Below are 20,969 nucleotides of genomic sequence, written 5' to 3'. Positions count from 1 at the left end.
CGATAATTTGAAGCGCGTAAACCAATTCTCTTGCGGTTAGCCGCTGATAAATCTTCGGCATACGGGCTTAGTTTTCGGCTAAATTTTACGTTCCTACCTATATTATTTGTGATAGCTTATAATCATATTTTAGATTACGTAATTCTATTTTAAAACAGTCTTTGTTTTACATTGAACAGTATTCCTTTCAAATATTTATTAAACAATTCGAATCGACATACGCATAGTGACCTGCTTTACTGTTTTTATATATAGATTTGTATTTTGTACCGTATGTACCATGGGGAGTCCTCTGAGGAATTGTTTGAGATGATAACTTCATCGCACCGCCCGCCACCGGAGTAGAGCTCATCCATACTACCTGGAGCCACTGCGGTCATCCGCAGTGCGTTTCCAGAGATATGTTCTGCCACGTACTGTCCGGCTATGGAATGAGCTCCCTTCCACGGTGTTTCCCCTATGACATATCCTTCTTCGAACGAGGCTTGTGAAGATTATTAAGCAGTAGGCAGCGGCTTGGCTCTGCCCCTGGCATTGCTGACGTCAATGAGCGACGGTAACCACTCACAATCAGGTGGGCCGTATGCTCGTCTGCTTATAGGGGCAATAAAAAAAAAAGGTGTATAAACTCACTGCTTTGGTGCTAAGTGACTATGCCGCCACTCGCCTTGTCTAGTATTAAATAAATACAGAAATAAACGATTATATTTACTAAATAATACCTCATAAATATTAGTTATACTCTTGAACGGGGTAACAAAATGAAGTAGGTACTTTCACATGAAAGAAAAAAACAAATAACGTCAAACTTTTCTCTCTTGTGATGTTAAAGTTCTTTATAAAGGCAAAGTAAACCGTTGAGCTATAGATTTAGCATCGCATACATCAATGTTACAATAGCTTGAAGCTTATTTGCATATGAAAAGGCGCGTAGTACGGTAGCTATGAGTTTTACTTGTTTCTGTATAACGCTTAATTTGTAGACGAGCAACTTTAAGGACGATTTATTTCATCGCAATCATTGGTTGCAGTAGTCGGTCACACGCTGTTAGTCTTCCGAATAATCGCCAAAAAATATACTCTCATGAAGAATGTCTAATCTGATATCTATATATTAATACGTGAAGCCGAAACTGTGTACCCTTTTTTACGAAAATTTCGCGGACGGAGAAGTATGAAATTTCTCACACTTATATAGGGAATATAGAGAAGAAGTGCAGATCACAAATATTTATTTTAATTATGTATAAAAAAATCATTAAACCAATAAAGAAAACATTACACACTACCGTGTATTTGACACAACACATACATACACATATACTTCGTATTTATTGTTAAACTTTTGTTATTGTTGAAAGTCTATGGTCAAATTGAGAATAGATTAATATAGTTTGTTTTAATATTATTGATTTATAATGTAGTCTTGGCGAAATCTGTGATTATAAAAGTACATTAAATCGTTTTTGACAATAGAACCATATTAATGTCCAAACTTATAATTTCAATTAATTATAGTCAAATTTCGACTACAAAGGGATCATTAGTTTCAATTAAAATTTCTGGACAATTCAAAATGTTATTTTTATTGTTTCGCGAATGAAAATCAAGTGACCGATACCTAGAAGAGACTATGAGTGACTAATCACAAAACCCTCTCGGATAATTAATTGTCAGCGAGGATGAAGCAACATTTGTTGCTTGTCTGCAGTCCCAATACTGTGGTAGTGCTCGAAAACTAATTACCATTCACGTCATCCTTCAGCCATGATAATTAATAAGTTTGGTTTGAAGCATATTTACATACAATGCGGCTACACTACGCGAGTGCGTTTCCAAATGTTTAGGACCGCTGCCTTGCTGTCTTGTATTTTAAATCTTCCATTTTGTATTTGTGTCTATCATTCTATCTATATATTAATACGTGAAGCAAAAACTTTGTATCCCTTTTTACGAAAATTGCGCTGACGGAGGAGTATGAAATTTTCCACACTTATAGAGAATATAGAGAAGAAGTGCACAATGCCAATATTTTTTTTAAATAATGCATAAAAGATACATTAAATCAATAAAGAAAACATTACACACACTACCTAACCATGTATTTGACGCACACACGCATGCATACTATTTAATGTCAAACTTTTGTTCTTGACGTCTGTTGTCAAATTGAGAAGAGATCAAATATTGTTTGTCTTTATTAACATTTTTTATAGTGTAGCCTTGGCGAAATTTGTGATTATAGAAATATAAAATACAATCATAATAGTGTACAAACTTATTATACAATTCCAATTAATTATAGTCGAATTTCGACTACTGCGGGACCTCTAGTTAGTATTTATGTTGCCTTTATTACAAACTAACTTTCCCATCATAACCTCACTTGCACTTCTTCACTGGTGGTAGGACTTCTTGTGAGTCCACGCGGGTAGGTACCACCACCCTGCCTTTTTCTGCCGTGAAGCAGTAATGCGTTTCGGTTTGAAGGATGGGGCAGCCTTTCTAACTATACTTGAGACCTTAGAACTTATATCTCAAGGTGGGTGGCGCATTTACGTTGTAGATGTCTATAGGCTCCAGTAACCACTTAACACCAGGTGGGCTGTGAGCTCGTCCACACATCGAAGCAATAAAAAAAATATTGATATAGTGTATTCACTGACCCGTGCACAAGAGCCGATTGAAATATCCTATATTCTTTCCTAAGCTAACAGCCTACCCCAAGATCTTCTCGCCGGATCTTCTTAATAGGTCGCGATTCCGATCTGACGGTAGATTTTGAGAAGCACTGCTCTTGCTAGGGCTAATGTTATCAAAGTCTCTCAAGTTGAGCTAGTGAGCTCTCCTACCCGTCCGCGCCTACTGGAAAAGCCTCCTAGGCTACCAGCGAATAAGTAGGAATCTGCTTCCTAGATACAACTAGCTTTCTAATTTATTACTGCTTTAGGTAGGTAGGTAGACAAGCGCGTCGTCCATTTGATCCTGAGTAGTCACTGTTGGATATTGCAACAATATCGTCCACACGGGCTTAGCAAGCACTACGGTTAGAAGTTCATTCCAGAGTGGGTTGTTGCATTGTAGAGACGATCTGTTAAAATCCACCGAATAAGAAATATATAACTGTAGATAACAAAATAAACGTACATATAAACACATAAATATACAAGTTTCGAACTATATTCGGACTGTCATCGAAGGGGACTTAAATTTTTTCTTTTCTCACGAAAAACATAGTGGATCTAAGAACTTGGGATCAGGTATTTTACGATGCCGGGTGCTGTGATACTAAAAAGCCTTGAAGATTTCATCGCAATATATCAACTGCCCAACGAAATTTATACAACTACCGTCATTTATTTATTTTTTATATTGTTAACACGTTTGCGTGAGCAACGTCTTACAACTTCGTGTTTTTAAAATTATGAAATGGCGCAACGTCATATGACGGCCTCTAGATTATCATATTTATTTTGTCCGAACGTCTTTGGACGTCTATTTTATGGGCAAATTCCTATGGCGCATCTACTTAGCGCCGCAACACATTTGATTTTCATAATTTGCATAGCCTACACCGCCACGTTCCCTAAAAAAATCATCATACGATGTACGTATTACGGCGGGACGTTTTTAGACGTTGCTAAACTTTGTATGGGAAAAAGGTGCGCCACAGTAGCGATATTCAGAAATGAGGTTGCTCACGCGAACGTGTTAAATTTGGATTCATATTTAACCGTCGATAGAATTATGAACAAAAAAGATCGAATTTGACTCAAAGGAAGAATTACGAATAAAAATGGAAATGCTATCGTTACAAATCACTGTTCAAAATTCAGAGTCATCAAATAAAGCACCGACGTAATTGTCTACGGTCAGACACATACGTTATGGTTTATAGTTTTTTTGAATCACACTGATGGGAGCATCAATTAACTATAATAACATGTAATTGTGAATAAACGTTTCAAACTTACGCCTGTAGTCGTTACCAAACTTTTTGGTGTCTACAATTTGAAAATTAAAACAATAAAATTCGAAGTAATTTGAAATTAAACTTTCGATCGTCTTTGGACTGTTATTAAATAATTTTGTGTATTTGATATTTAATTTATGGTTCGTATTTAGTAGATGTTTTTAGAATATCAATGTTACACTGATGGTAGGACGGATTGTATGGTCACATAGGAAGATATCACACGCAATAGGGACGACAAGGAAACACTATCAAGTCTAGTAGATCCAGATTACAAACTTAAATTTACTGCTTAATGACTTGATAAATTTTCACTATTCAAGTAATTTGACCTTATAAATGAAAAAGAGCCGTATTGATTTATCTCAGATTTTTCTTGATCTTGATTGTTTAGTTCGCCAAAATAATTAGTACCGCCATTCTCCTTATCCTGACGCAAATAACTTCCGATCGGAAGGACGAAACCGCCATTATACAATAGAATTAAATATCTAAAAGATATCTGTGGGCCCTTATAACCTTTTAAATCCGGGAAGGCCAACCATAATAAGTACCTAGCTAGTCCAATGATAAAAAATAGATAGATATATATAAGTCGTCCCAACGAGAGAAAATAGATAGATACTTCCTATAAGTCGTCCCAACTCGAATTATCAACCTAATATTTACCAAGGCGTTTGGCCACTAAGCTAAAATGTAGCTATTTAAAAGAACACCACATTACACTGAACTGGTTCGTTTACAGTTACCAGTGGAAAGGATTATGTGTTTAGCAATAACGAGCCTATTGGAACGTGAATGAGGGATCTTAGCGTGATTGCCTTTTACTCGGAATCAATGATACGGACTGGTTAGTGGCGTCTGCGACTACTGGTTCTTTAATGTACGAATGATTTTAATTGGATTAGAATAAGCTTTGATGGCACGGAGATGTAAATAAAAAAAAAAACAAATAACATAGTAGTTTGTCCAAACTCGATGGTCTATACCACACTCTGGTAGTTACTAGTTACTACCCTTTACTAGTATTATCAACAATTATTACAACAACAACAACTAGTATTATCTACCTAACAAACTCATCAATAGATCAGATAGGTAGCCCTTCCATCGTGGCACTTCCAAAATCGAAAAACATACATTTACCAAGCTTAATGGTGACATAACAATTTGAAGGGATTGGCAATTGAAACACGAAGCATTGCACACAGACATGTGCAAGGAAATTACTTTTGGGTAAGCAGAAGCTGATTTCACCCCATCCTTCAAACCGAAACGCATTACTGCTTCACGGCAGAAACAGGCAGGTCGGTGGTACCTACCCATGCAGACTCACAAGAGGTCCTACCTATAATAATGTCTACAGATCCAATCAACCAGATGCTTTCAGGGCAGTAAATAATCCGGGAGTAGCGGTAGTCAGATGACCAAACAATTCAATCATAATTACTGTTCTGCTTGCTAATAACAGAAGTGTCTTGTGGCATTTGCCTGTGTGTGACATATGTTTTTGTAACAACAGATAGCCTCTTGCAGCGGTCCTGTGCCCCTTTCAATCCTGATGTCCATGTGTGATGCTGACTACCTTAGGTGGGCCGGTGGGCACTTGCCTATAAAGGCAACCATTTTTAAACCAAACACATAGTAGTTAAATCTAACAGATTCTATTCTACTGTATTGTAAAATTTTTGCAGCTTTTGCAGTGGTTATACCCACGGCCCTGCCCTCCTGCCCTTTCGGTAATAAGAATGATGAAGATACGTTCACAGGGTAGGATGGCTGATATGTTTTAAATAATAGATACTTTATGTCACAAGACTGCTCGAGTAATATAACAAAAAAATTAAATATAAATGCATTAACGCTCTTTAGTTGCCTTGGTCGTGTAAAAATATCGATTCTCAATCGGTGACATCTTCCAACTAATAATACCACAAGATCACCTCAACATAGAGATGGAACATCGATCTCGGGAGCATCGATTGAACAAAATCGAATCAATTAATTATTGTGCGATGATTTCACAGTTTTTGTGACGAGTCATCGAGCTGTGTCCTGTCGGAATAATCCAGGGATTGTGTTCCGTCCATCCGAACGGTGATCGTTCGCCTGTGAAACTGGTCAGAGCACGATTTGTGGGAATTTCTGTTACTCACGAGATGCGGTTAATTGCATGCGGTATTTCGAAGGGCCATTCTTGATTCACGCAATCTTTATAATAAACTAAACAGTCATTTAATCTATTCTTTTGTTTGTTGGTATACAGCTTTGCTTCAGTGATTTACGACAACCTAAAAAGTTGTTGAAGTTGTGAAGAAAAGTTTCGCGGTTATCTACATTACAAACAGTATTATTTAAGGGGCACTTACAATAATATTCATTGCTTATGAAATACTATTTAATATAATAAGATTGAGTACTTTCCTAGATTTTTAATTAATTTTAATTTGTTTCTAACCGATAGTCTAAATTTCTAATCATAAATTGTTTATTAAAAACAATAAGTGCAGTTCACAAATCGTACTACCCTTTAAGTCCCTCTATGATTATTAGTAGTTATAGTAGTTACTGGACCCCCTAGCCCATAGACATCTACAACGTAAACGCGCCACCCACCTTGAGATATTAGTTCTTAAGTCTCATAGGCGAAAAGGTTTAATGTTTTTCCAATAACTTTCATCGATATCTCATAGTTGTTGTCTTTTATTTGTAACTATCCCTAGTAAGAGCCGGTTTTCACTAAGCCGTTTATTTGTTCTCGGGACGCGCCATCAACAACCGAAACTTGATTTACGACAATCGTAAAAATCACGATTTTATACCGTTTTAACGTCTGATTTGTCTTTTATTCACGTATGTGTTTACATAAGATCAAGTTTGTACTTCGTTTTCGTTAGATGTGATCAACATAATGATCTGTAGCGTTTGAAAGAGTTTTTAATTGGTTTAAATTTGATAGGCAAATCTGTTTGCTATTCACGACTGTTGTCATTAGAGCCATTTAATTTATGGCAAGTAGTTGAAGTGGCAATTGAATTGAGCGTCGTTTTTCTTACAGTTCAAGCCGGAACTTGTTGATAGAGACGGAGAAAACGTTCTCCTCGCGCTGACCATCAATAGATGTTTTTAAGATTGTAGGGCGTAACGACCCATGAGAAGGTACCATCACCTAGTCAGCTTTTACCGCAAAGTGGTTATGCATTACTATTTGGCCAATTGGGATAGTCTTTATAATTGAGAATTAGATGAGATCTAAATCAATCTCTGGGTATGTGGATGTATTTACTTTTCTATGGGCTCCGGTAACCCCTTAATATCTGTGAGATATCAAACAAACTCCTAAACGCATTCGACACCTGTAATTCTAAAATGTAGCTATCTCGCTCTTTACTCAACTTCCTTCTTGTCTTTTTCCTAAGTGTTCAGTTAAGTGTGCGCTCATATTGAGTTTATGCAATAAAAACTGCCTATCATAATTTAATTTCGAACTACCTACATTTTTAGTCGCATTCTTAGCTAGAATCCCATCATGAAATACCACCCGAACTCTTTGATTCCGTTCCCCATGTAGATCATCTAGTACTAATACAACTATGTAATACCATCTCGTTCGTGTCTGTTGCGAAGTAATCATTCGCTTCCATCTAAACGTCGAAACTGTTATTTGATGTACCAAAGCAGTTTAGACTTTATTCTGAAATCTTAAGGTGGACAACGGCGTTCACAATTCTATGAAGACTAAGATCAATAAATTTTAATATCTATTCGAGGTGTAGATTTAAAAACCGAAGGTCACAGACCTTAGAGACTATTTCGTCAAGCACGAACCTATACTTACTGTACTAGTTAAACCATCACAGTCGCATTAGCGCGAACGCACGCTAAATTGCAGTAAGTCTTGTACCAACCCAACATTATATGTTTTAACTCGTGTCATTATTGTGTATTACGGTCCGAGTCATCAGCATTTACAGTTATAAATTGTTACGCAGTCGCATTTGTTCTCGTTTTAGTCGGAGAGGACTTTGACATGATACAATTTAAGTATATTTACAGTTTTCTTTAGCACTAATCATACCGACACTTACTGGTACCTATTTCTACCGAAGCGGGTAGACAACGATATGAGTCGTCTATTATCAAAGGTGGCAATCTGTGCATTTGGACAAAAAAATGTTATTGATATGTCATTACAGATTGATTTGAATATAATCGTCTCCTTCAAAGAATACGGTTCAAAACCTGCATTATATAAAGTTTAATACTTAACCTGTTATTTATCTAAGATGTCGTTCAGAAGAGTTTTGTGACTGCCAATGGAATACAAAGTCAATAATTCGTTTTTCTGATTTGATAATAGTCGACTCATATACAACAAGTATTACTCAAAATAAACAAAACAACAACAAAAATAGTATAATAACTGTATATTCATTGATAAGAAAAGGCATGAAGTCAAATGTGCAAAAGTTCAAAATGGGTCATTTGACCCGTTATGGTACGTTTAGCGTTAATAGCACATTCTTGTAGAAATGATCGTGGTTGCTTTGATGAGGCGGTGGTTAGGTCCCCATTTTGAGGATTCCCCTCCTGGCGATTAGCTTCCAGATTTGGCGGCTCAAAACGCTTCGAGTAAATCTAGACCATGGTAGACTCAGTTACTTTCCCTATCAGCTCCATCCAATAGGTTGGTGATCGGCCAAGTGATCTCTTGCCATCTACCTGGCCTTGAAGTAATAGTCCCTTCATCGAGTTATTTTTTTTCTGGATATATGACTAAGGCACTTTATAGTACATAGTTAAATAAAGACGTGGTTATTGAAAGCACCTAAAAAACTTCAGTACCGCCACATGTCCATGGACAAGAGATCGAAGCCTCAACGATAAATCTGACGGCTTTCTGGGCCCGTATCATACGCGCCCCGCCAGTGTTTACGCATTTGCAAAGGCATCGACACCGTAAATAAGTTTTAAGTCTAAGTTTTACTGCTTCATGCGGCAGAAATAGGCAGGGTGGTGGTACTCCGTGCAAGCTCATAAGACGCTATAGCCCTAGTAAATTTTTGAAACAGGCAGCGATTATTCATAGAAATATAATCGAAAAACTCCAAGTTATCCGTACTTAATATCTTACCTAAATATTCACACTTATATTTCGTAGACGCGGATAACAAAATTAATCGTATAAAAATGGTAAGAATAAAACGTAACGTAACAATAAATACAAAAGTGAATACTAGTATGAAATCTACCCAAGAATATATTGATAAATAAACAACAGTTTATACGGGAATTGTGTATTAACGTTCTCGTATTTAATTACTATTTATAAAATAAATACTTTAATTTTTTTGTGAATAGACAACTTGTAAATAAACTTGGGACACCTGTGTTACGCATCCAGAATCGGTGAGACAAAAAAACTAACTCCACAGACACTGCTACACGGAGAGGGAATAGTATGGATGGATCTAAATTATAACCAAGCAGATTAGGCACGATGAAAGGCACCCGCGTAGGTAGCTAACGCTCCCACTATTTTACATTACTACCGCAAAGCAATATTTGTTTAAAGTAAATAGCCCATTCTATGTAATCAACAAATTTGAACTTGAAACTTAAGCATAAAGAAACGTTCATTTGCCAATTCAATACATATCAGCGTTTCTGTAACTTTATATTTCATTTACAACCACAGTCTTTATTTGGTTACAAATGTTTGTTTTTTATTCTGGTGTTAAGTAGTTACCGGAGCCTACAACGTGAATGCTGTCCATCCATCATCATACATAAAGTCGAATTCTCAATTGTATTGTATAACGGATGTCCTACTTTTCATATCGGAACGTATTTCGTGGCAGATATGAGTTGGATGGTAATACTTACCCATAAACGCTTCCAACACAACTTACTACCAACATACTTTTTATTTATTTATATGTATGCTTAGTTGCGTGGACGAGTGGTTTTAAGCAGTTACCGGATTCCGTAGACATCAAAATGTTGATCGGAGATTGAAGTGGGCTGGTATAGTACGCTCAAAGAACGCTGTTGCAATGTAAAGTCATTCCATTCAACGCCTTTTGCGATATATTCAAAAACAAAACGGGTGCACTATCGAATTTGTTATTAGGTGCAGTTAAAAAAAACGATTACTATAAAAATCGTTGGCGATTTTAGTGTACTCATATTAAGAATCACAGGCACCAGCCGCTATCCCTGACTTGCATTTACATTTTAGAATCTAGTTACTCTACTTGATAATTTTAAAAAGTCGTCGTGGCCTAAAGGATAAGACGTCCGGTGCATTCGTATATAGCGATGCAACGGTGTTCGAATCCCGCAGGCGGGTACCAATTTTTCTAATGAAATACGTACTCAACAAATGTTCACCATTGACTTCCACGGTGAAGGAATAACATCGTGCAATAAAAATAAAAACCCGCAAAATTATAATTTGCGTAATTACTGGTGGTAGGACCTCTTGTGAGTCCGCACGGGTAGGTACCACCGCCCTGTCTATTTCTGCCGTGAAGCAGTAATGCGTTTCGGTTTGAAGGGTGGGGCAGCCGTTGTAACTATACTGAGACCTTACAACTTATATCTCAAGGTGGGTGGCGCATTTACGTTGTAGATGTCTATGGGCTCCAGTAACCACTTAACACCAGGTGGGCTGTGAGCTCGTCCACACATCTAAGTATAAAAAAAAAAAAAAAAAAATTAAAACAATCCGAATCATTGATATAATTGCAAATTAATGATTAATGTGCTCCAAAATTCGACTCGCAACCGTTCTAATTGTAATACGTATTTTAGGTATTGCATACAATTGTCCTGCATTCCTTCTTAAATATTTTATCTGATTGTCATGAAATTTCCTACAACAGTTGTTGACACTCCAAGTTTGGGTCATAATTCCATAAACGCACGATATAATATGGCGTTCAAATAGTTTCAATACCTAACCAATGTTTTTAATTAATTAGCAATATTCATAGCGAAGCGTGACCGTGTTGCCTTAGTATTCAATAAAACAATATTAATGTTTAAATAAAGACTCTAAATGTTCGTTTTGTTTTATTCATAATCCAATTAAAGCATGTAGTTATTACTCTATCAAGATATTCCAATAAATTTCCAGTGTTGTCCACGACCGTATCCCTTTACCTCAGCTTATCAAAACTAGATCATAATTTAAACTGAACGTAATATTTATTAGGACCGGTATATCCATACTTTACTATCGTTGCACTCAAGAAGGGTCCAAACATATCTTGTATCTCGTTCTAATGGCGGCCGGTCGCTGCACGTGTGTCAAGCAAACTGGTTTCGCCTTACCGAGCGAAGATTTTATTAATTTGTGTCCGTTAAAGCTGTCTGTTCATTTGATAGCGTATAGTTTTAAAAGTTCATAGGTATTTTCCATTGTTGTTATTTATTCGATACTCAATAACAAGAGTTTGTTTGGTTTTAGATGAAACTAAACCGATAATCATAATGGTTTTCTAGTGTTTTTTTTTATGGTTCTAAACTACTTCAGGTTTAAACAATCAAGAAAATATTTGGTTCAAGTTTTTCTTGAAATATTTTATAGCAGTGACTTTGCCCCAGGCGAGCTGACCGCTAATTTATCTTCGACCGAAAAAATACATAAGTTTGAAGCTTAGCGCCTACATAAAGAAAAAAAAAACATTATACTCTGTCCTTGAATAGTCTGCTTTTGGTTTATTGTTTTTTTTTTGTCTGTATCACCTCCATACGACTCCTGGTCTGCTGGTACTTCGATCATCGATATTGTTGATAACAAATTACTTTTCTTTGTTCTGCAATTTTTTGTTTGTATTTTTTTCCCTTCACCGTAATTTGTATTGCGCTCTGCTTGAATAGAGTTTTAAAGTTTGCAATTAAATACGTTTATTTTCTTTTTTTTTTGTTTCGCATTTATTTATAGTACCAGTTTAATTTGAAAATGACTTTAATATTATCTGGGAGAAGTATACTAGAGTACACTTAGTCGCATATACCCGATCCTGCGGACTGAATGGTAAACAGTCGACGTCGCCCTAATCATGTCATTTCGGATCTTCTCGATACACTATTGATGCTTTTAGATGCCTTAAGCACTGGTCGCCGTTCTCGTCGAACCCATCGCTTGCAACGAAGGGCTCAACGAATAAATTAACCCACAGGCACACCGAGTTTCGCGTCGAATCTTCCCAGTGGGTCGCGTTTCCGATCCGGTGGTAAATTCATTTTGCTTCATATCGTTTTTAATGATTCAAGATTTAAAAAACCAACTGTGGCAACAATGGCATGCCTTCTGACGGTTGCCATACTTAAAAATAATTCTCCGGTTCTGAATTTGATTGTATGTTTTCCGAAATGACGGAACAACCTGGTTTTATGAGGCATTACTTATATTTAAATAGTGGCAAGGCTAGTTGTTTGTCGGATGATCATCATGAGGTTTTTTACTGTTAGCAGGGCTCCCAAGTTAGATACAATCAGGCTATCACTTATTTTTGCCGTGAAACTTGAATCTTGAAGCATAAATGCTCGTTTACGTATTTACTGCAACAATTTGTGAACAAATGATCACATAAAGTAAATTATAGTATTGACTAGCTGTCCCGGCAGACTTCATTGCGACGAAGGGGTCGACGAGCGAATTAACCCATAGACACAGCCCACTGAGTTTCTCGCCGGATCTTCTCAGTGGGTCGCGTTTCCGATCCGGTGGTAGATTCTGCGAAGCACTACACTTGCTAGAGTCAGTGTTAGCAACACTCCGGTTTGAGCCCCGTGAGCTCACCTACACACGTTAGGGTGAAGCTGAAATAGCCTCTCAAGGCTATCAGCATAGGTAGGAAAAAAAAAGCAGACTTCATAGTGCCTCAATAAATGAATAAAAGACCTAAGCTTTTGTATAAAATAAACATAAAACAAAGAAAAGGAATCTGTCCAACGGAGGGCACATCAAAGGAAAAACAAAATTATTATTTTTATTTAATTCCGAGCATTTTCATATTTATCTACCTTTTAAACTTTCTCTGGACTTCCACAAATAATTCAAGAGCAAAATTAGCCAAATCGGTCCAGCCGTTCTCGAGTTTTAGCGAGACTAACGAACAGCAATTTATTTTTATATATATGGATTATCGTTTCGATTACTTATCACTTACCTTACATTAACGGTCCACAATAACCACAGAACACCATCTGACCACACGCGACCAAAGAAAAACATTACCCAACCACACAACAAAGATGGCCGTTTTAATAACACTTTGATTTATTTTCTTGTACGTAAATATTATTAGTTGCGGTTTGTAGCCCGTAATAATAATACATTTGACCGAGTTTTTGAATAGGCGTTTCCTAAATGAGAAACATTGATATTAATATGTTGGTATTAGTTAAATGAATCTGACATTTCATGGCAGGTCGTACATTTTGTTTGCTCTGTAAGTGCGTGCACAATGTTTAAGACTTAGGTCAGATGGATGGACGACTGGCTCGGGAGAAGGCACGGCTCCCTGTCGTTTAAGGTGACACAGGTGCTGTCGGGGCACGGTTGCTTCCGGCCGCAGAAGGCGCATCGGGCGCAGGAGAAGAGCGGACAACGCCCTTTTCCGCCCCCCATGAATGGGTCCAGGGGTGAGGGACTTGGGAAAGCCCTCGCCCCCTATTCGATGGACCTGAGACGAAGGCGCGTGCGGGAGTCGGCGCGTGCCTCTGAGGCGATGCACGGAGTAGGTGAACGCCTCACCACCCCGTGCAGGAGACGAGGCCTGGACAGACCAGGCCAGCACTGGTGTGGGGCTGCGGAAGAATTTGGATTCCCGCGGCCCTGCGCGCACGTGTGGGTGGACACCGGGGTGGTTTTAGCTGGTAGGAGTCCGGCACGCCCCTCCACCTTTCCCCAGGCGGAGGTAGTCCATGAGGATTTCCCCCCGAAAAAAAAAAATGATGGATGGATATGCCGCCATCAACGTTCACAAACTTTGATAAAATGATGTTTTTTTATTTTAAAATACAACAGATAATTGTCGTTTCTGACGACGATGATGAAGATTACTACTAACTAACGGACATCGCGATTACCAGGGTCACATCCAAGCCACTGGCCGCGAGGACACAAATTATAATTTAGGAATTATTATGTCATAATGTTAAAAAACGTTACAATGTGGGAGTGCCCACTAGAAAAAAGAAAGAAGGAAAGGAAGAAGAAAAAAGAAAGTAACAACTACAAATCGGATTAAAATAGCCCGATCTAGTGAATATTGGTAATTGTTGGAGAAAGCCTTTACCTGAGGAGGGATTTTTACAAGTGAAAATATTATCTAATATTATGAAACAAACATAATTTGTTAATCACATAGATTCAGATTTTTTTTTTTATTGCTAAGATGGTGGATGAGCTCACAGCCCGACTGGTGTTTAGTTGTTACTGGAATACAACGTAAATACGCCACCCACCTTCAGATATAAGTTCTAAGGTCTAAAGTATAGTTACAACGGCTGTCCCACCCTTCAAACCGAAACGCATTACCGGTTCACGGCAGAAATAGGTAAGGTGGTGGTACCTACCCGTGCGGACTCACAAGAGGTCCTACCACCAGTAACCTTGCATCAAATATGTATAAGGATTTTTTTATAATGTTCAAATGATGCCTTGCAACGCTAAATATTCAATTATATTTTTTTTTTGTCCGCAGATCGACCCCACTCCGACTCCGAGCTCACGATAAGCCGGAACCCTCAACCCGCTCGTCTGTCAGCGTCATCACCTCCGCTCTCCCTGACCTTCGATTCGGACATAGAAGACGATGTCTTCGCGCCCCGTACCGACAGAAACGATATCTTTTCCACTAGGAACGTGGAGATATACGGCTGCAACAGTCCGAGGACGCCCGGCGGGGTCCTGTTCAGTCCTAGGAGAGAAAGAAAGTTTACGTTTTCCAGTAGCGAAAAGCATTGGCGGGACAAAGGCGGGACGGATGTTACTGACGGAGTGAGCGATGCTGACGAGGTACCGTAACATTATTTATATAAATCGATTTTTTTCTAGGTATTTACGTACTCTATAGATGAATCCGTTTGATTCGATATCGATGAAACTTTCACGAGATCTTTAGGTTGCGATCAGTGTGCTTAGTGTGAGCTATTTAACGTTATCGATATCGTAAAAGTTAACTGTGTATGCAGTTGGAATAGCGCCCCTAGCGGCAAACGAAAGCAAACGTTCGAACTCCATACAAATTTGAGTTAACTTTTACGCTATCGAGAACGTTAAAAAACTCGCACTAAGCACACATAGCAAATTCGAATCGATTTTTTTATTTGAATTTTCTACCTACCTTGTCTATGGGCTCCAGTAACCATTTAACACCAGGTAGGCTGTGAGCTTGTCCACCCATCTAAGCAATAAAAAAAATCGATTATATTATTTTTATTTAAAAATTGATTATTTTATTTAAAAAACTCGATTATTAAGACTAGTCTTTAGTTTCGGATTCAAGTTCGGAATATATGTTACAATATAACTGAAATTAGGACTGTATTTCAAACTATGGCTTGTGATATTGAGGCTGTTGACTTCAGTCTGTTGTGTTGCTTATGTACCTACTGCAATAATCCCTCCAGGCCATGACGTAGTCTAATTCGAAAAACATTATACGGAAAACATTCTACAATTAATTACATATTTTATTAATTATAATAAAACAAATGCGAGCAATTTGAAAATAGCGTTATGTAATGCGCAATAAATGACAATGCGTAGTATTTTAAATACACACACGGGTCGTTCTTTGTCTCAGCGCAATGAATCATACATACATTTACCATATTCCAGTATAACAATCATAGCTATTGAATTCAGTGTTCGCCTGTAATCGGCTAAAACACTAATTACACTTATTATTCGAGATGGTTTCTAGTTGTTGTAATGCTCATCTATCTATATATATAAATGAATTGCTGTTCGTTAGTCTCGCTAAAACTCGAGAACGGCTAGACCGATTTGGCTAATTTTGGTCTTGAATTATTTGTGGAAGTCCAGGGAAGGTTTAAAAGGACAAATATGAAAATGCTCGGAATTAAATAAAAATAACTATTTTGTTTTTCCTTTGATGTGTCCCCCGTCGCCGCGTCGGACGGATTCTTTTCTTTGTTTTAAGTTTATTTTATACAAAAGTTTAGGTCTTTTATTTATCGAGTGAGGCACTACGAAGTCTGCCGGGTCAGCTAGTTTAGAATAAATATAGCCCTGTAATACAATTCTGGTCAAGTATTGGCTTAAAGAATAAGACGCCCGATGCACATAATTATATCGAGCGATGCGATAGTGCCGAAACTTCGCAGATAACTACCAATCTTTCTTATGGAAGTCCGTACTTGCTGGTAAGACCTCTTGTGAGTCCGCGCGGTTAGGTACCACCACCCTGCCTATTTCTGCCGTGAAGCAGTAATGCGTTTCGGTTTGAAGGGTGGGGTAGCCGTTGTAACTATACTTGTGACCTTAGAACTTATATCACAGGGTGGGTGGCGCATTTGCGTCGTAGACGGGCCCCAGTATCCACTTAACACTAGGTGGGCTGTGAGCTCGTTCAGCCATCTAGGCAATAAAAAATATTTTAGACGTGTTCACAGTTGACCTCCACGATGTTGAAATATCATATCGTGAGAAAAAATAAGCCGCTGAGGTTACTAGCAAAGGTGGAAGAAAAAAAACTGGGTGACTTTTAGCATGTTACACGAACGGAGCTACTGTTTGATATTATAATGCGCTCGGACTAAATCAGACAGTCTGACCGCGGCTTAATTCAGTTCTTCAAATCAATACCTCCTTACAATATATCTATTTATAAAGCAACATTCAAAAGGTTTGCTAGCGACAGGCGTATTAAGAGACTGCACGTGTAGACTGCACCCGCAATAATGCACGCACATGCACTAATTGAAGTAATAACCAATTGAAATTACTTAATAAACAAAGACAGCCATCAAGGCTAAAATTAATTTTGAACAAAGATCAAAAAATGAAATACGCCTTACAAAAACATAGTAGCAAAAGTTGTGCTATTAAAAAAGATCAGGCGCCTCCGTCAAATAAAGCCCGTAATGGCATTGAGCTCGAGACGTACAATTATTTACTTAATGCTGATAATAAAATAAAAAGTGCTGACGGGAAACGAAATTAAATGTTTCCAACAGATAACCGGTTTACGTTGCAATAAATTTCTATACGAGTGTTTTCTGATCGGAGGCTCAGTAATGTGGATTCCGTGATGCTTAAAACGAATGTTTGAAGATTTTGATGGTTCCTTTTAAAAAGTTTAACTACAAATTTTTAACACGCCTGCTTTATATAGACGTAATTAATAGCACTTTTACAGTTTAGGATAACGTTTTTTTTTTTTTAAATAAATGCTATAAGCATTAGCTCGAGCACTACCGCGGTCTCATCTAGTCTCATATAAAAATCGATCAACTCTCCAATAATAATACAAAGCACGCTCGCTCAGACACCGAGCCGTGACCTTGAGTCCATATGCATATACAATAAACCTTTGTCCCCGCAATAACGTACAAGACAGACCACCTGTAAAAACATCGTTACACGAATTTAGAATTTTATACCCAGTTAATACTGACGAAATTAGTTCTTTGTGCTTTTATCAGTTCCGATTGCATCACCTTACAGTCCGGACGTGTTTTTGCGAGAAACTGTCGCTGCCGTCGCGATCTTGTGTCTTGAGTTTCGCTGCATTGTCGTTGTCGCATCGATCGCGGCATTGTTGCGAAATCTTGACGCACTATCGCTGGCGTCGCGACCTTGTGTCGTAAAAGCAACTCGAACTTGTCGATTGTGCATTCGTAACGACTTCACATTATCATCCACTCATATCATTTATTAAATTTATTATTTATTCGGCGAGTAAAACAGTCTCTTTCGAGACTAACCCCCCCTGAGATCACCGCTTGTTGTGGCATTCTCACAACCCAGGGGGGCCCCACCTTCACAAACTTCCACCCCAATCCTAGCCGACTGCCGTTTTCACGGCAAAGGCACTCCCCCCCCTTGGAGCTGGTAAAGCTCAGGGGGTGAACTCCTACTCAGGGGACTCGCCTTTCGGCGAGTGTGCCTTAAGTCCCGGGGACGCCCCCCCCGGGCAAAAACGAAAAAAAATGGAAGAAGAGCTCTTAGGGTTTCTCGGGTTACTTGCCGAGAAGTACCCGGTGCTATCCAACCTCACGGCCGAATTCGCGGCCTACAGGGCCGCCCGCGCGAGTCCCGCCCCGCCCGCGTCCCTCGCCGCGTCATTTCGAGCCGCGCAGTCAGGCCCCGCCCCCAAACCCAATTTGAGCGCACGTACGCACGTAGCGACTCACGAAGCGCCTAGCGCCAACGAAGCGCCTAACGCACCCGCGACGTCATTCTCGCCAATCTCATCCGTCGCGTCGTCCGTAATAATTAACTCAGGTTCAGACTCCGATACCGGATCGGAGATGGACTTCGAGTCCGCGACGAGCCCGCAGCCCGGAACCTCGGATGGGTTCCAAACGGTAAAACGCGGGAAAAAACGTACTCGCGCCGTGGAGTCCCGGAGCTCCACGACAAAACAAACAAAATCAGCGACTGCCTCCCGTCCGCAGGTAGTCGTGACACCGGAGTCGGACTCCAGCCGCCGCGCAACCCCACCGCCGCGTCCCAAGCCCGCACCCGCGCAAAAAACTGTCGCCCCGCCCCCGCTGATTCTCCAGGAGAAGTCAGCATGGAACCGCGTCTCCCAGGCCCTTCAGGCAAACAAAATAAATTATACCCATGCGCGTAACGTCGCGCATGGGATTCAAATAAAGGTCGCAACGCCGGGCGACCATAGGGCTCTATCCGCGTACCTCCGAAAGGAGAACATAGGTTTCCATACCTATGCTCTTCAGGAGGACCGCGAGCTCCGCGTAGTAATACGCGGAGTTCCGAAGGAACTCGACATAGAGTACGTAAGGGAGGATCTGACCGCTCAGTCCCTCCCGATAGTAAGTGTGCACCGGATGCACAACGGACGCGACAAAAAACCATATAACATGGTTCTAGTCGCTCTAGAACCAACCCCGGAGGCCAAGAAAAAGATCGCATGTCTCGCGACAGTATGTGGCCTATCCGGGGTTACCATTGAAGCCCCCCATAGACGTGGCACTCCCGGACAGTGCCACAGATGCCAACTATATGGCCACTCGGCTCGGAATTGCCACGCGCGTCCCCGCTGCGTGAAGTGTCTCGGCGATCACGCCACGGTAGATTGCTCGCGAGTTAGGGAAACCGCGACCGAACCTCCAAGCTGTGTCCTATGCCTTAAGCAAGGGCACCCCGCGAATTACCGTGGATGTCCTAGGGCTCCGCGAAAACGTCCGACCCACCCAGCCCCCCGTACCGTCGGCCCAAAGACTTCCCGCCTTCGTACCGGCTGCGGTTCCCACCGTCTCGGCGTGGAACAAACCGTTGCCGTATACGAGGTCGGGAACACAAACCGCACCCCAGCCCCCGCTCGCGACACGTCCCGCGCCGCAGCCCCTGCTCGCACCTCCCCCCGCGCCCGCGTACCGTCCCCCGCAACCCTCAGCCGTCAACGACTTCACGCTCGTGCGCGACTTCGTCACGGCGGTCAACTTCGACCGTCTGCGATCGTTCGCAGACGCGATGCGAAGGGCGGTAAACCCCGAACAACGGCTCGCGGCCGCGTTCGAATACATGGACGTTTACGAGTCCGTGGCCCGTACTTTTTAAAATCACCGGTAATCAATGGCGCAAAACGCTAGAGAGAAACCATATTCCCTTACGTTAGCATTCTACAATGCTAACGGACTCGCGCGACAACGCGATCAAATTTACGAATTCCTCCGCGACAATCTTGTAGATATTCTGCTAGTGCAGGAGACCTGCCTGAAGCCCTCGCGTCGTGACCCGAAAGTCGCGAATTACGTCATGGTTAGGAATGACAGACTCACCGCCTCCAAAGGCGGGACTGCCATTTACTATAGGCGGGCCCTGCACGTTGTCCCTCTCGATACCCTCTCGCTCTCACATATCGAGGCGTCAGTGTGCCGTATCTCGCTGACGGGACACCAGCCGATCGTCATCGCATCCGTCTATCTCCCCCCGGACAAGCCCCTTCTGAGCAGTGACATCGAGTCACTGTTCGGCATGGGAGACTCCGTCATCCTGGCAGGCGATTTAAATTGCCACCACACTAGGTGGAACTGCCACAGTTCAAACATAAACGGTAGGCGTCTCGACGCGTTTATAGACGACCTTACCTTTGAAGTAGTCGGTCCCCCAACTCCAACATGTTATCCGTATAACATCGCGCTCCGTCCGAGCACTATAGACCTGGCACTGCTGAGGAACGTAACTCTGCGCTTGCGTTCCATCGAAGCAATGTCAGAGCTCGACTCAGACCACCGACCTGTCGTTATGCAGCTCGGTCGCCCCCACAACCCAGTCACAGCTACGAGGACCATGGTGGACTGGAAGAAGCTGGGCAAATGCTTAGCCGATGCCGCTCCACCAATCCTCCCCTGCGGCCCGGATTCAACTCCATCCCCCGAGGACACAGTCGAATCCATAAACATCATCACGGATCACATCTCTTCCGCGATCATAAGATCCTCAAAAGAAGTCGATGTGGAGGATAGCTTCCACCGCATCAGACTGTCCCCCGAACTTAGGAACCTCCTAAGAGTTAGAAACGCGGCAATCCGGGCCTACGATCAACTTCCCACGCACTCAAACCGGATTCGGATGCGTCGTCTACAGCGGGATGTAAAATCTCGCCTAAGCGACGCCCGAAATGAGAATTGGGATAGTTACTTAGAAGGACTCGCGCCCTCTCATCAAGCATACTGGCGACTAGCAAGGACTCTCAAGTCCGAAACTACCGCTACTATGCCTCCTCTCGTACGCCCTTCAGGCCAACCACCGGCTTTCGAT

The 20,969-nt window shown here is 40.8% G+C and overlaps 1 protein-coding gene across 1 annotated transcript in view; it reads left to right on the top strand.

Moving 5' to 3' along the window:
- Ibm1 (IAP-binding motif 1) overlaps positions 1 to 20,969 on the top strand; it is a 146,153-nt gene that overhangs the window by 83,073 nt on the left and 42,111 nt on the right. Inside the window, exon 2 of the mRNA XM_089728606.1 lies at positions 14,695 to 15,008. Coding sequence (XP_089584732.1) covers positions 14,695 to 15,008 — 314 coding nt within the window. The remainder of the gene's footprint in view (positions 1 to 14,694; positions 15,009 to 20,969) is intronic.

This window comes from Bombyx mandarina, chromosome 07 (assembly GCF_030267445.1).
Source record: "Bombyx mandarina strain Sakado chromosome 07, ASM3026744v2".
In the NCBI taxonomy this organism is placed as follows: domain Eukaryota; kingdom Metazoa; phylum Arthropoda; class Insecta; order Lepidoptera; family Bombycidae; genus Bombyx; species Bombyx mandarina.
This window is presented reverse-complemented; position numbering and strand designations above follow the sequence as displayed.